General features: G+C 37.1%; 2 protein-coding genes across 2 annotated transcripts; one reads left to right on the top strand and one right to left on the bottom strand.

Moving 5' to 3' along the window:
- Positions 1-8,282: 8,282 nt before the first annotated feature.
- Positions 8,283-12,578, top strand: emilin3a (elastin microfibril interfacer 3a; the record flags this gene model as incomplete). Its single annotated transcript, XM_079898087.1, has 4 exons — positions 8,283-8,431; positions 9,048-9,167; positions 9,262-10,049; positions 10,163-12,578. 4 exons carry the CDS (start codon positions 8,283-8,285, stop codon positions 12,115-12,117), a joined length of 3,012 nt encoding a protein of 1,003 aa, XP_079754213.1. The 3' UTR covers positions 12,118-12,578.
- A 54-nt stretch (positions 12,579-12,632) lies between these two features.
- plp2a (proteolipid protein 2a) lies at positions 12,633-14,534 on the bottom strand. The gene is made up of 6 exons (XM_079898000.1): positions 14,408-14,534; positions 14,034-14,147; positions 13,738-13,878; positions 13,457-13,555; positions 13,083-13,176; positions 12,633-12,821 (listed from the first exon to the last, which is right to left on the bottom strand). Exons 2-6 carry the CDS (start codon positions 14,130-14,132, stop codon positions 12,805-12,807), a joined length of 450 nt encoding a protein of 149 aa, XP_079754126.1. The 5' UTR covers positions 14,133-14,147; positions 14,408-14,534; the 3' UTR covers positions 12,633-12,804.
- Between the last annotated feature and the right edge of the window lie 352 nt (positions 14,535-14,886).

Here is a 14,886-nt window from a genome sequence, read left to right as displayed (position 1 = left end):
TTAATGTGTTAAATAGCCTGGACTATTTAGTGTGCAAAAATAATAATAATAAATAATGATAAAGAAAAACATTAATTAAATACATTGATTAAAAACAATAAAACAAATTTATTGCAGTAGAAGACTGTGGTGTGGCAATCAGATGAAAGGGGGCCTTGGTGTTGCTATAGCCCCAGGGCCCAAAGTCCTCTTAATCCGGGCCTGCCCATCATACAATATATATGACCAAAGTTCGGAAAAGTGTTTAAATCATTCTATTGTTATTGACTTCATAGAGTCATTGCCCGTGCTATTAGGCTGCGTAGTTTAATGTTTATGAAACGATTTGAAAATGAACTCCAAACCCTCAAAAATGCACGCTATTTTTTCCCTTGCACTTTAAACACTAGAGGGAGGCATTTCCCCTCAATTCTCTCAGCAGATATTCAACAATACCTCACCTGACCGAGTTCACCTGCTCGGTGTGCGGCGGTCCTGACTCCTGACTGAGCTCCAATAGTATCTTCTGCAGCCCCGCAACGCCACACGTTTCAGGACACACAAGCCAGGCCGGAAGTTAAAAACGAACCATATATGGTTTAGAGCGGGTCTTATTGAGTCGCGCCACCTACAGTGTTTTCGCGTAATTTTCTTTTGTTTGATGTAGGCTAATACGAGGTGTTTTCGCATGGATTTTATAGGATTTACATTTATGTACAAAATAACAACAATACATGAATTACTAATAATACATCATCTGATTGTTTATTGATACTCATTTTGATCAATAGTTAACTAATAAGCCTAACATTATAGTGTTATCCATTTGACTGTAGGCTATGAGATTTCACTTCATGTTCATTTTGTTACAAAAACAGACACCATGGAATCCAAACCCAAAGTATGGATAGGCCTATATAATGTCAAATATACTTTTATTTAAAATTCTAAATAAACATTGAAAAAATGTTTTGCGACATGTAGATTTCTCATAGCTTAGTCATCATTTATTCTCCCCTCAAGTTGTTCTGACGATGAGTTTCTTTCTTCTGAACACAAAAGAAGACATTTTTAAGAATGTTGGTGACCAAACAGTTTCTGGTCCCCATTGACATATACAGTAGTAGCCTGCTTTTTTTATATACCATGGAAGTCAATGGGGACCAGCAATGGTTTGGTTACCAACATTCTTCAAAATTCATGCAGGTTTAGAACAACTTGAGGGTGAGTAAATTATGACAATTTCATTTTTGGTTAAACAAGATCAAAATGTGTATTTCTTAACTTTAGTTAGTAAGCTGAACTAATATAGGAAATGTAGGCCTATCTAACACTCTTGAAAGGAACAGCTTATACTTTTCAGTCCCATTATTTCATTGCATTCTTACAAAAAAAAAAGAGTCCATGTCTTCCCTAAAAACAAAACGAAAAGGGCTCTTTGAAATCCTCCAACTGTTCCATGAGATTTTAGAGGGCCATTTTCTCATCCTCCTCTTCCATTTTGAGGAAAAGAAGCTCTTCCACATGCAGGGCCCAGGAACATGTCTGTATATGTATCCATTTCACCGACAATTTCATGTCTCTGATTATTGGTAGTTCCTTCGTTAGAAAATGGTAAAGAATAATGAATTTTTTATATTTCATATAAATGTAATATTTGCAACACATTCTAATAAATACCTCACTGCTGCTGGATGAGAAAACTCTGAATGCTCTTTAGCCTCTTTCAGAGAAAACCCCAAAGTTGGAGTTCAGTGCCCACCATTTTCTTATATTTGGAAAGTCATAAGACAGAAATATAGAGAAAACTAAAAATCAACTGCAACAACAGCACAAATATGCAATTACTTGAGCTGGTAATTTACCGATTTAAAATCAAAAGGGGCCCCCAACACAACAAGTACAGCATGTATATTAACTGTAGATATGTTATTGTGACCCAATCAACTTAATAAAGCCTGTACTAGGGACTAAGGGACCCCAAATTTAAGCCTCCCCAATAACAGGCTTTCAACTAAATGAAAAGGGCAGAAACGTAATGCCACAGACCACAAGTTTATTTATCAAATCGTTACTAAAACACATTGAGCTCAACATCAATAATAATAAAAAAAACACTTTACTTAATTTCAGCCAGTAGGTGTAAACCAAAAGCGAACATTCATTGGCATTAATGGCCAAAATACTTCACTTATGAGGTCAAGAATACAAGCCTTTAATCACAGTGGGCTTCGTTCTTCGTTTTAGTCAGATCACATGGACCGGCCACTAAAAAAAAATAAAAAATAATAATAATAAAGGATACAAAACTAACCAAAGGTGGTTTCTTTCTTTGGTGTTAGACAACACTTCAAACCAACCAACCAAGCAAAGAAACCAAAGATACAATCATTATTTAAACCCACCCAACACAATACACAAACCAAAGAAAGAAAAAAAAAAAAAAAAAAAAAAAAAAAAAAAAAACACGAAATAAACCAAATTCTCAGCTCCTTAATTGAGCAGTATCAATGCAAAGCAAATGAAGAAAGGATACACAACCAACCCAAATAACTAAATAATTTAACAAAACCTAATAATAATAATACAATGAGCAAACCAATGAACAAAATGTCAATCCAACTCAAATGCACAAACACACACACTTGAACAAAATACACAAACAAACGAACACAAAACAATGAAATTGCGCAAGTAAACACCAGGAGGCGCCAGAACCAAATGCCACGGTTTTACAGCGCATCCAAGCCAAGCGGTGCACTGAAGACGTTCAATGCATTCGCGTGCAAGCAAAAATCACGCGTCCCAAAACTGGAATCGCTATTTAAGCCACAGCAAAGCAGCAGCTGGCAATTTGTTGTGTGTTTGTGTTATGTACGCATCTCATACGGTGTAAACACATTTTTTTAAAAAAATAAAAAACCTATCTATCTATGTGACATACCCCTACTTCGCTTCACTGCCCTTCACAAGTCCTCTCCCATACCATGGTGGTCTCATAGAATAGTAAAGTGTCCATCGTATACACACTTCAGAATCTAGGTCATCCATCCAGGTAGGCTACTATTTACCTTCTCTTTTATGAGTGCTGTGAATTCGGATATACTTTTTTTTTTTTTTTGTCACATACTGTTTTTTCACCTACTATATAGGGAAGTAGGCTATGCGATTTTGCATGCAACCTAAAATACCAAAACATTAAGCATCAGCCTGATAAAATCTCTCAAAAATACTTTAAAATGTCACAAAATAGTGTAGCCTAATTAGTCGATCATTCATATTTGGGGGAAACATATGCATGGTAAATGAATAAATGTAAGTCATGTGAAGCACACACATCTGAAGTGTATTTACTTGATTAAAGAAACTGGGCATTCAATTTCATCTATAAAAACTTGTTCTGGACCCTGGAAGTTCAAACAACGACCCTACTTTCTATCATTTAGCTATAGATGGATAGATCATCATCCAATATTGTGTTTATTCAGCATGTGTGTGGAGAGAGAAGGACACTAAGGAGGGAGTTATGGGGAATAAACAAAGTGGTGTACTACAAATTTGTCCCCTCAACAACCTTGAGAAGTGACGGCATGCATGAATCTCCTGTATCATCGCTGATGGCATGTGATGTTGTTTTGGCAATTTAGCTCTCTCTATAGTATTATCTTTAATTTGCTTCTCTGAGTTGTGCTGAGATATTTTTTTAATCTTTCTGAATTGCTGTATTTGAGAAATTGGTAGCTAGCCTAAAGGCTTAAAATTGTAATTTCAGTATAATATCCATAAACATTTTGATAGTGAATCCATCACCCATATGCCATTGACTATTATAGATACTATAAAAGTAGATCAATAAAAGAACAAGCATTCTCAGTCTTGCTTCCGTAAGTTTCTGTGTAATGGAAATGTGCCAGCCATCAGCCACACTTCACACCAAACATAACAGACAAACACACAGTTGACTTGACTGATTTCACCATCAGGAGTTGAATGTGGATGGTAGGTGCTAATTTTTTCGACAGACAAAGGCAACAGGAAGAAAAACGCTAGAGTGAGAGAGAAATAATGCATCTTTATCCATGTCAAAAGCCATTCTAGAAACTTCTGCTTGTTTCTTTCCCCTTATAATGAACATTTGACCCCGAACACACTCCATAGCCTATGTACCATGTTTTGCGCTCTTTAAATCATTCAGCTTCTACAGAGGTACAAATAGTGATTGAAATGAAAAAGGGCTCCACCCTACTTGAGGTGTAACACATAATTACACCTGATGAATGAAGGCTCTGCCCACTACTGAATACAGAACAGCATTATGAGAGTTTGAGGCCTGAACAGCTGGTTCATTGTGATGTCATATCCTGTGGACTTCCTGGGTGGAGGTGGTTGTGAAGAATGGTGTATGTGTGCCCGGTGTGGTAGTGGAAAGCCAGTGCCAACAACATACTGTGCATGTTTTGTCAGTTGGTGAATAAAATGAGGGAGGTGACACACTGACACACATACTTAACTTTCAGGAGTCATTTCTTTAGAAAGTCATTTGAAATTGAAACAAGCCAGAGCTATGGCATGTAGTCTTTTAAAAAAAGATCTCATTCTCACCATTTTAATGTTCATTTTATTTTGTTATAATGACATGGGCATGAAATGTTCATTTGAAATTGCTTTACTTGTTGAGAAGAAAGTGTGATATCGAATCAGAGAATGTAACTTCAGGTTGATTTCTTTTTAGTAAAACTATAACAGATTTAAAATTATTTTCTTTTTATATGAACTGTCTTATAAATGTTTTCCATGTCTTTATTTTGGTCCCACTTTATATTAAGTGGCTTTAAGTACTATGTATTACATGTACTTACATTGAAATTAATCATTTGATACAATGTACTTATTGTGTAACTACATGTTTTTACATTGTACTTACATTTTAAAAATTCCTGCATGTAATTACAGCTGTAATTAATTTATGTAATTACATTTGTAATTACACAGTTGACCCTTCCCTTACACCTTAAACCTACCCAATCCACCACACCTGTCCCCAACCTTACCCGTATCACACCTCAATAGCAGCAAAAGTGTTTTACAATACAACATGAACACAATAAGTACATTGTACTTATTTTTTTATGTAAGTACATAGTACTTAACGCCACTTAATATAAAGTGGGACCCTTTATTTATTTTTGCTCCTTTTGAAATGTTCTTATGGATGAAGTTTAGCATTTTAACCTGGTCCCAGACCCAGACTTTGAATCTTACAGAAAAGTAAACGCTGACAATTTTATCATTTTATAACACTTAATTTAAACATTTAATCTCCCCATCCAGTCCCATGCAAAGCATTCTGGGAACTAGAAATCCCCTGCCCAGTTTCTGTTAATGTTAGTGAAAATGATCCATGCAATCCTGACACAAGTGGATTGTTAACTCCTATTTTAGAGACAGTATAAGTGGATCGCACACAGTTAAATGAATTTGAAATTGTTACCAAATGTACAATAATTAAGTTGTATTGGCATATTTTAATTAACTAACCTAGAAGCAAACAATTACTTTTGAGTATGTTGACAAAGAAAGAGATATCAATGCAAATATAACTTCTGAACTTCATTTTTAATCAAGCTGCAATTTGTCTTTTAAGCAAATGCAGCCATAGTTGAAGAAACACCCATGTTTCCTAAAAATATTCATTATCAGTCATTTTGTTTACGTAATGTTCTTTTACACTGTTTTAAGGTCATCCTACACTCAAAAAAATAATCTGTTGAACGAACTTAATTAAATTAAGGAAAGGTTTTCCACGAAATTGAATTACATTTTTCCAACAAAATCGAAATAGTTTGAAATAATTTGTTGTAATCTTGTTGTATGAATTTAAATTAATTTAGTCATTCCTGCTAGATAAAGTTTTGTCAGTTTAACTACATTTAGTTTTTGTCCTGCCTTAAATAACCATCATTATAATTTTAGTTAATTTGACTCTATGGTCACTTCTAATGATAGACACTACTAGTGTTCAATTGAATTATTACTTGTGCAGGTCTGTGAGCGAGGTTTACACAGTGTATACTGAGTGCCCATAGCCTGAACACGAGGTTTAATGCACATGTAGCATAATACTGAGCCCACAGCCTAAACACAGTCGCCACTCTTCTGCAAAATGGTAACCACAAAATTCAAAAACATTACAGAAAGTCCTCTAAGTTTCTAACATAACTGAACATTAAACACTAACATTAACTAACAACATCTTTCTATTTACTGAAAAACACATAAAATAACACTTTTTCCCTAAATTGACCCGCTTAATGCAGTCCCTTGCAAAGCATGCTGGGAACTACAGATCCACTGCCCAGTTAGATGTCAACAACAATGATTCATGTAGTTTTCACACAAATGAATTAGGTTGATTGAACACATTTAAATTAAGTTGTGACAATATTAAACAATCGTGTTACTTTTGCTTATTGTAATTAATTATTTTAACAAGAGGCCAAAATTCTTTTTTTGAGTGACATCCGGTTAAGACGAACGAAAAATATTCATGTTGACTCAATTAAAAAAAATTTGGTAAACCAAATTTTTTAAAAATTACATTGATTACATTTAATGAAATTAAGCTGGAATCATTTCTACGAAGGGTTGTGTTGTATATGCTCATTTTAATTAATGAAATTGAACAAAGAGCTAAAATCATTTTTTTGAGTGTAACAGTGATTTACATAAACAATGGAGACAGATTTTTTATTTCAGACCTATATTTCAGACATGTATGACCACATTAGCAGGTTACTAGACCTTACTAGTTTACTAAAGTTTACTAGTTTACTACCTTACTATATTTCAGACCTGTATGACCACATTAGCAGGTTACTAGACCTTACTAGTTTTAAGGTCATCCTAACAGTGATTTACATAAACAATGGAGACAGATTTTTTTATTTCAGACCTGTATTTCAGACCTGTATGACCACATTAGCAGGGCTTTTGCAAATTTGCAAGTGTGAAAATAGGAGCCTATTTATACAGATTCCTGACCCTCACATTAGAGCAGCACAGCCCTTGGAAACAGGGTAAACATTGTCGGCTAATTAGCCAGCGCAACTAAACAAAGGCATGGTGTGTTTTGCCTTTGTGTTTTTTTAGAAGGCAAGTTTGAGGTGGTGTGTTTGTTTGCTGGTGGTGTGTGATAGGTGACTTTTTGGGGGGCTGTGCACAATTAAGGTGTATGAGTATAGTGAAGAGTGTTTGGAATTCTCACTTTTTCCCCAGACCTGTAGTTCAAGGACTGCAACACAACCACCGCCCCGACCGCTACCATAGTGACAGCCATAGACTTACTGTGGACGGATGTTACAGCAATAAAGAGAAAGGAGCGGTATCTTTAATGATTGTTCGTTTGTTCAGCTTTGCAATTAATCCAATATGGGACAAACATAGTCAACAGGAAAGAAGCTCTTTCACATTGTATATTTTTCATTAGAGCTATTTTGCTATTGTCAAGTAATCGTTAATATTTACAGTCCGACTCCCAGTGTTTATCTGAGTAAATCTGTATTTGTTCCATATGGCTGTGCCCGTGTTTGTGTGTGTGAGCATGTGACTGCAGCCTACAGCTAGTGAGTCCATATGTTTTTTTTAGCTTATGTACAGACCCATATGCTCCTGTATCATTAGTGTTCAGAAAACGGCCAATAATCAGACACGTTACATCAGACTGAGGGTTTAAAAACACATCCCTATAACTAGATTAAATGCAGCCATATGTAACATAAATACACCAGTATACCTGTTTCTTTCAGAAAGAGCTAACTTTTAAATTGATATCAGTTCATGATAATTACTAATAATTGATGTATGTTTTGATTTATTCTGAAGTAATTCACTTATACTAATAATTGTTATCATGATTTATCCATATTTAAGTCTTTCTACTATGTTGGTCAGGTCTCAAGAATAGCATCTTTGTGTGAATTGTGTTAGGTGGCATAGTGGGTGGATCTATGTAAATGAGGTGGTCCAGTGTTTTATGAGGTGACCAGGACTCTCAGTCCCAGCAGTCTGCAGGAATCTCAGCATCACCACCACAACTGGAGCACACAGTGTCCTTTTTAGAGACTATTTTTTGAGTTTTTGTTTTGACTATGAACAACATGGATAGATGTGGCACTAGCTAGTGTTACACTTCTTTTACACAAAGATTTTGGTCTGGCAATAGAGGGTTTTCCCTCTGTCATTTCTTTTTTTTTTTTTTTTTTTTTTTGTATTGATAATATACAATATACATCATATACAAAATCATGTTACTGGAGAAGATCTTGTGCTGTTTTTTTCTTCTTTGGAGTTCTTTTCTGACTGTGGCAGCATTTCACCCTGCATCAAGCCGATATAGCCTCTACTCAGGACCACATCCTCAGTACAACTCAGAGAAACCAACGGCCAGGCATAAGTGAGTATCCATGAGTGAAAAATTCATTCTCTTAATTGATGGTACAGATAGCCAAATAGGCATTGAATGTTACTAAATAATTTCACACATCTGTGAGGCAATACAGCCTGCACTGCTGCACTTGATCTATTTACTGACTGTGCATTCCATTTCGATTAAGATTGTAGTAAGAAAAATATGACCCATGATGACTTAAATGAATCTACTGTAGACACTAAATATTCACTAACATATTTTCCAGTTTTGTAAGTTGGGCATAATCTGTTTAGTTTACACTGCAGGTGCAGTCATAAATTTACTCAAATTTGGTGAATTCATTGTGAATTGAATGTTGCACTTCACAACAAGGTTCAATACATTAACATCAGTAAATGTATTAGGTATAATCATCAACAATGAATGAAAATATTTACTGGTTTTATTCGTTTTGCTTAATACTATAACTTGTTCATTGTTAGTAGTAGAAAAATAAACAAATGTTAATGTATATAACTTTTAATATTAAAATGTATGTAGAATAATAAATTGTTGAACAAGAAGAATAATTACTGTATAAGTATTGTTTAGTGTTAGTTCATGTTAACTATTGTGTTGACTAACTCTCTTTCTCTCTCAGGAACCACTGTGCTTATGTTGTGGAGAGAACTGTCTCATTCACTATTCAGGATGGAGCGACTCCCTTCATGAAGGCAGAGTACAACAAGTGTGCTTGGGGTCAGAAATGCCCAACTATAAAGTAAGACAGCTATTAATAATTGTATCACTTTCATACATGCAATTAATGTTAAAAATACACTTAGATCATTTTGACACCCTGTCTGTTTTTACAGGTATCGCACATACTACAAGCCTATGTATAAAGTTGCATATAAGACTCTGACTGAGCTGGAGTGGAAATGCTGTCCTGGTTATGCAGGTGTCGGTTGTACTGCGGCATATGGAATGAAAGCAAGGCCCCTATTTAAAGGACCAATGCCTGCACAGAAGGGTCCTATGCCTCGTTTTAAAGGGCCCATGCCCATGCAGAAGGGCCCTATGCCTCCTTTTAAGGGGCCCATGCCTATGCAGAAGGGCCCTATGCCTCCTTTTAAAGGGTCCATGCCTGCACAGAAAGGTCCCATGTCTTCTTTTAAAGGGCCCATGCCTATGCAAAAGGGTCCCATGCCTTCTTTTAAAGGGCCTATGCCTGCACAGAAAGGTCCCATGCCTTCATTTAAAAGACCCATGCCTATGCAGAAAGGTCCCGTGCCTTCTTTTAAAGGCCCCAATCCCTCTCAAAAGGGTCCGGTGCCTTCATTTAAAGGACAATTTCCTTATCCCAACTTCAATGGAAACCCCTGGAATCAACCTCAAACACAATATAATGCCATGAATGGATACCCAGGCCCTAATACTGGGCCCTCTTCCCAAGATACCTCAGTTGAACCTTATTCAGACCACCAAGAACCGGAATTAGATTCTCCTGAACCCATGCCAGAGCCTCAAGATCTTGGCCATGACTTAATCCTAGAAGAGAATGAGCCAATCACAGACTACCAAGATCCTCAACCAGATCACAGTGAGATAGAGCCTGCTTCCAATGCACAGGCGCCCTCTGGTGGTGGTGAAACAAACCAAGGTAAATAAGCTATATGCCGTTACATACTCTATACAGTTTATACAGTTGTTTTAGAATCAGCATTTTTTTGTGTTGTGAGCACAAATAAATAAATAAATATGATTAATTCACAGATCATGGTGACAACATTATCGAAGACGAGCGGTTGGATAGGATAGAAGAGGATGTGCAGCGACTCTCTCTTGGTCTTGAGACTCTCCGTGGTACAGTGACAGGCCTGGAGGCCAGCTTGCGTGCCTCCCTCCGTGAAGACGCCAACCGGATGTTGACTGCACTCATTTCTGCTGCACCCAACCCTATTGTTGCTCCTTCCCTGTCTAGGGACTCTTCTGTGGGTTTCGGAGATTTACCCGGAGGTGCACCGGATATTGAGGGTTCAGATGTGTTGGGGCAGTTCCCAAACTTGGTCGATTTGGCTGAAAAGGTTTCAGAGCTGCGAACAGAGCTTGTGGCAAAGGCATCTGAGCTGGAAGGGTTGAGAGGGGCCGTTGTTGGTCACAACAACACCCTTCAAAGATTGTCAGAAGGGTCAGTGAACCTTACTCAAACTGAATTCCAAAAGGCCCTGGAGACAATGGTGGAGTCCAAAATGAGTGAAGCTCGGGTGGCTATCTTAGATGGCTTTGAAAAACGTGTGGAGAGTGCTGAGGAGCGCTGCGAGGGTCGCATGGCAGAGGTGCGGCTACAGTGCAAGGAGGAACTTTTAAATGGACAAGATCAGATTGAGCAAGTCACAGACATCAGGGCCATAGGATTGAGGACAGAACTCCAAAAACTTCAGGCTCAGCTTCAAGACCTGGAGCCTGAAGAGGGTTGTTGCATTGCTGTATCAGGGCTAACTGAAAGGATAATTCATGTGGAGCAGTCAGTGGGTGGATTGAATGAGTCCCAAATACACCTACGTGCCGAACTTGGTGGACACAAGGACCATATAGAGGGCATGTTGGAGGGCCGACTGGCTTATGTGGAATCCAAGATGAGTATTGCACTGAATCAAGAGGAGGCGAGCATTAACAAAAGAGTGCCCACCGACCTGGAGACACAAATAGAGGGGAAGCTTATGGCTCTTGAAAGTCGGCTCTTGGCTGCAGTGGACGAGCTAGGTAATGTCACAGCACCAACTTTGCTAGAGGGTCAGGCTGTGCCCACACTGGAGACAGACGTAGAATCACTTAGAAGAAGTGTTGAGGACGATTTGGACCGTTTACAGAAACAGCTTAAATCCATAGAGGTCATGTGCACTTCATCTTGTGTTCCACAGCCTATTCTTACTGGATATGCAGCTCCTTTGGCAACTGAGGAGGAGAAAATTGAGGACAACCACAAGGAAATGAATGAAAAACTTGATTTACAAGTACAGAGATTGAACAAACTCAATGCCACGCTATATAATCTTCTTGTCCAGTTGGCAGAGAAAGAGGAGGTAGGTCTTCGGGGTGAGGTGACCCTGCTGAAAGTTAGTGTGAACTCTGTTAACAGATCTCTCTGTGGCTTGCAAGAGTCTCTTGGCTCTGTGATTAGAGAGGTCGGCCACACAAACCTCACCTGGCAAGAGAGAGAAGAGAGGCTTGCACAGCAAGTGAAGGGTGTGGTTCAGCTGGTGGGACGACAGGCATCTATGTTGGGTACTGGGGAGCGAAAGTTGACCCGTCTGAAAGGGGAACTCCAGGATCTGCGACGCAGAGTGGCCGGAGAGCTACAGGGTTGCCGCTCGACTGCCCTGGGTGTTCAGAAGGAGGTAGATGAAGTCGGGGGTCGTGTTGCCCGTGTGGAGGGTCAGTGTGGAGGGCTGGCACACCTGGCTGATGACCTAGAGAGAATTCGAGGAGAGCTAGAGAGGCACTCTGATGGGTATCTGTCTCATGTTAATAGCACCCTTGTTAACCATTCTCACCAGCTATCCGAGCTCAGAGATAGCATTCAAAACTGCACTGGACCATCTGGGTCTACTAGGAAAGCCGGGGATGATTTAGCTACAACACAACAAATGGAAGAACAACACACAACAGAACCAACCCATCCAAGAGGAGACCAGTTTGCAGTCCCCACACAGCACAGAGGTGACTAGTAATTCAAGTGCACTTTATAATGTGCAGACAGTCTGTACTCAAGACATATACTATTATATAGTATCTTTCTCAGGAGACTTTTCTCTTACCAACATCTGTTGTATGATCAGTGTTGTTGAAATTCCCTCTTCCCAGACTGTGGTGTTGCTGTATTGTATAGGAGTTTAAGGGTTGATAGGTGTATTCATTGTATGTGTTTTTGTAAATATTTTTTATATAAAATAGATGCCTGACTTTGCAAATGTTTTTATTGTAGGATTTTTTTAAATTAAAGAGACTGTTGTGTTCATGTGGTAGATTCAACATTTCTTGAACATGCTCAACAACCTTTGTGAATTTTTTTAACTTTTGTTACCTCTTTTTACTTATTTGTGCTTGTCTGTTTATATGTGGTTTGTGAAAGCTGGTTCTTAATAAAATGTTGAAATCTCACTTCATTTTTTAGTTTATGAGGTTGACAAATTACTGTGTATATTATGGATCTCAAACAGAAAACATTCAATAGGCAACAGGCTAATAATTGCACTCTTTAATGTCATAACATGAAGTACATTGAAATGTAAAATGTCATCATTCAATTTCACATTTAGACTTTAAACATGGCATGACAAAAAATAACACAATAATCAACCATAAACATATGTGGAAGCCTTATGAGTTCCTGTTGTATTCCATTTTTCCTACATTCAGAAGAAAATTACATCTGTGAAAGAAAAAAGAACACGTAAAGCAGTTATTCCACATTTGATTTGATGAGCTGGGTTATCATTAAATTCTGGCTAAAATAGTTGAAACTGTGATGTTTTTGGACCTGTACTTCTGTGAATTTTTGAAACCAACATGCAACATATGACCCCCCCCCCCCCCCCCCCCCATTTAAATGTAAAAGGTACACTTGAAAGCCCTCATATGTAAATCTAAAGGTGATTATGTAGGTCTGTTGGTGCTGATGCATTGTACTTACTACCAGCACTCCCCTGCTCTTTCAGTTCCTTGATGTATTTGAGTATGGTAAAAGTGTCATACCCAAACACTGCTGCTGCCATCAAACCAAAAATCTTAAAGAAAGATCAAACATGAAAAAAGTTTGAAAAATCAATTGTAAAAGCTCAAGGATCATAAAATGCACAACAGGACATAATCACCACTATTATACTTATTACATCTTATCACTAAACAGAACATTATTATATGATCTCATTTTATAAAACGTATAGTGAGTTTGACAGCAACACCATTAGATATCCATTTAGGGGCCCAACAACCTAAAACTTTAATTTTTTTGCCTTTTCACATGATTCTTTCAGCCAGAAACATATTCTTTGCTTATTTACTCACCGAACCTGCAACTTCCCCAGGTATTTTCCATGCCCAGTTAATGCAGATAAGAGAAGTAATGAGCAAGATGAGTGAGCCTGTGATTGCTCTAAAGAAGTCCTGCAAGACAAATGAAAACATGTAACTTTTTTTTGTTAATTTTCAGTACAAAAAAGGAAGGAGGTTGAGAATTAAAACTATTGAGTGAGTTGCACTTATATCATGGTGGTTAGGTAAAAAATTGTTTTTGTTTTTAAAAATCTAATCCAGAGAATCCAATATCCAGTACATGGATATTTTACCGTCCATCGGAATATCTGTATCTGCAGATCCATTCCATAAACAATGAAGATGATAATGGCCCAGACCAGCTCTATAATGGGGCTCCACAAAAAGCATCCAAACGAGACTGCTTTGCAAATAATCACAATGAGACACAGACCCTAATTTAAAACAAAAAAGAAGTATACATTAAGATGAATGTAATATATATAGCATCAAATGAAAGTCTATTTTTAAACCATTTAGATTTTTGAGTTATTTATTTTAAAGCAATAGGAATATTGATTAGCAACATTTTAACTCTTGGCAGACTTACAATTTCAAGAGCTAAAATCATCCCCTTTGGTGACCAGATGAATTTTGTCTTATGCTCAACGGCTAAAACTGGCTGGATATCTTCTTTTTTGTCTTCCATCTTGGTCTATGTGACCTGATCAAAAATAATAAAAAAGCATCTAGTACCAGACAATGTGTTTATACAGATAAATTATATACAGGGAGCACTGGATTTTACTTTAACTGAACAACAGTAAAAATCATCCTTTTTTGTGTTATTCCACCAAAGTTACAGCAAAGTTTTAAAAGTGAAATACAGAGAAAACAATTACCAATATACTATTTAGTGGCCTATAATCATTTAAAAACTTTAAAAAAAGTCAAAACATGTGATATGTTTGATGCATTAAATACCTGAAAAGAAACAGTTGAATAAATCTCTTGGATGCGATGATTTCACAACGGGACTTAATACAATAAAAGCGCAGCCCTCCTCACAAGTGAGTGAAGGTGCAGTAAGAAAACTAATCACATAGGCTACATCTATTGCACAACAACACTTTATAAGTACACACCCCTTTGAGTACAAGTGAATGACGCAAGATTCACCATTATCTCTGGTATCGTTTTTCACTTGTACACTGTAAAAAATATTTTTGCAATTTAGTTATTTCAACTTATTTTTGTGAGTAGAGATAACTAGATTGTCCAGACAACAAGAAATTTTAAGTTTTCTTGTCCTCAACTAGACTGAAAGTTGAATGAACAACTTAAATTGTTATTTTAACTCAAAAATGTATGTTTAAACAACTGCACTAGATTGTCTGTTGAATTAACAAGTATTATTGTTATTTTAACTTATACATTTAAGTTGAAACAACTGCACTAAATTT

Source organism: Squalius cephalus (genome assembly GCF_949319135.1).
Source record: "Squalius cephalus genome assembly, chromosome: 16".
NCBI lineage: Eukaryota > Metazoa > Chordata > Actinopteri > Cypriniformes > Leuciscidae > Squalius > Squalius cephalus.
The sequence above is the reverse complement of the archived record's forward strand: the minus strand, read 5'-3'. Positions and strand labels throughout refer to the sequence as shown.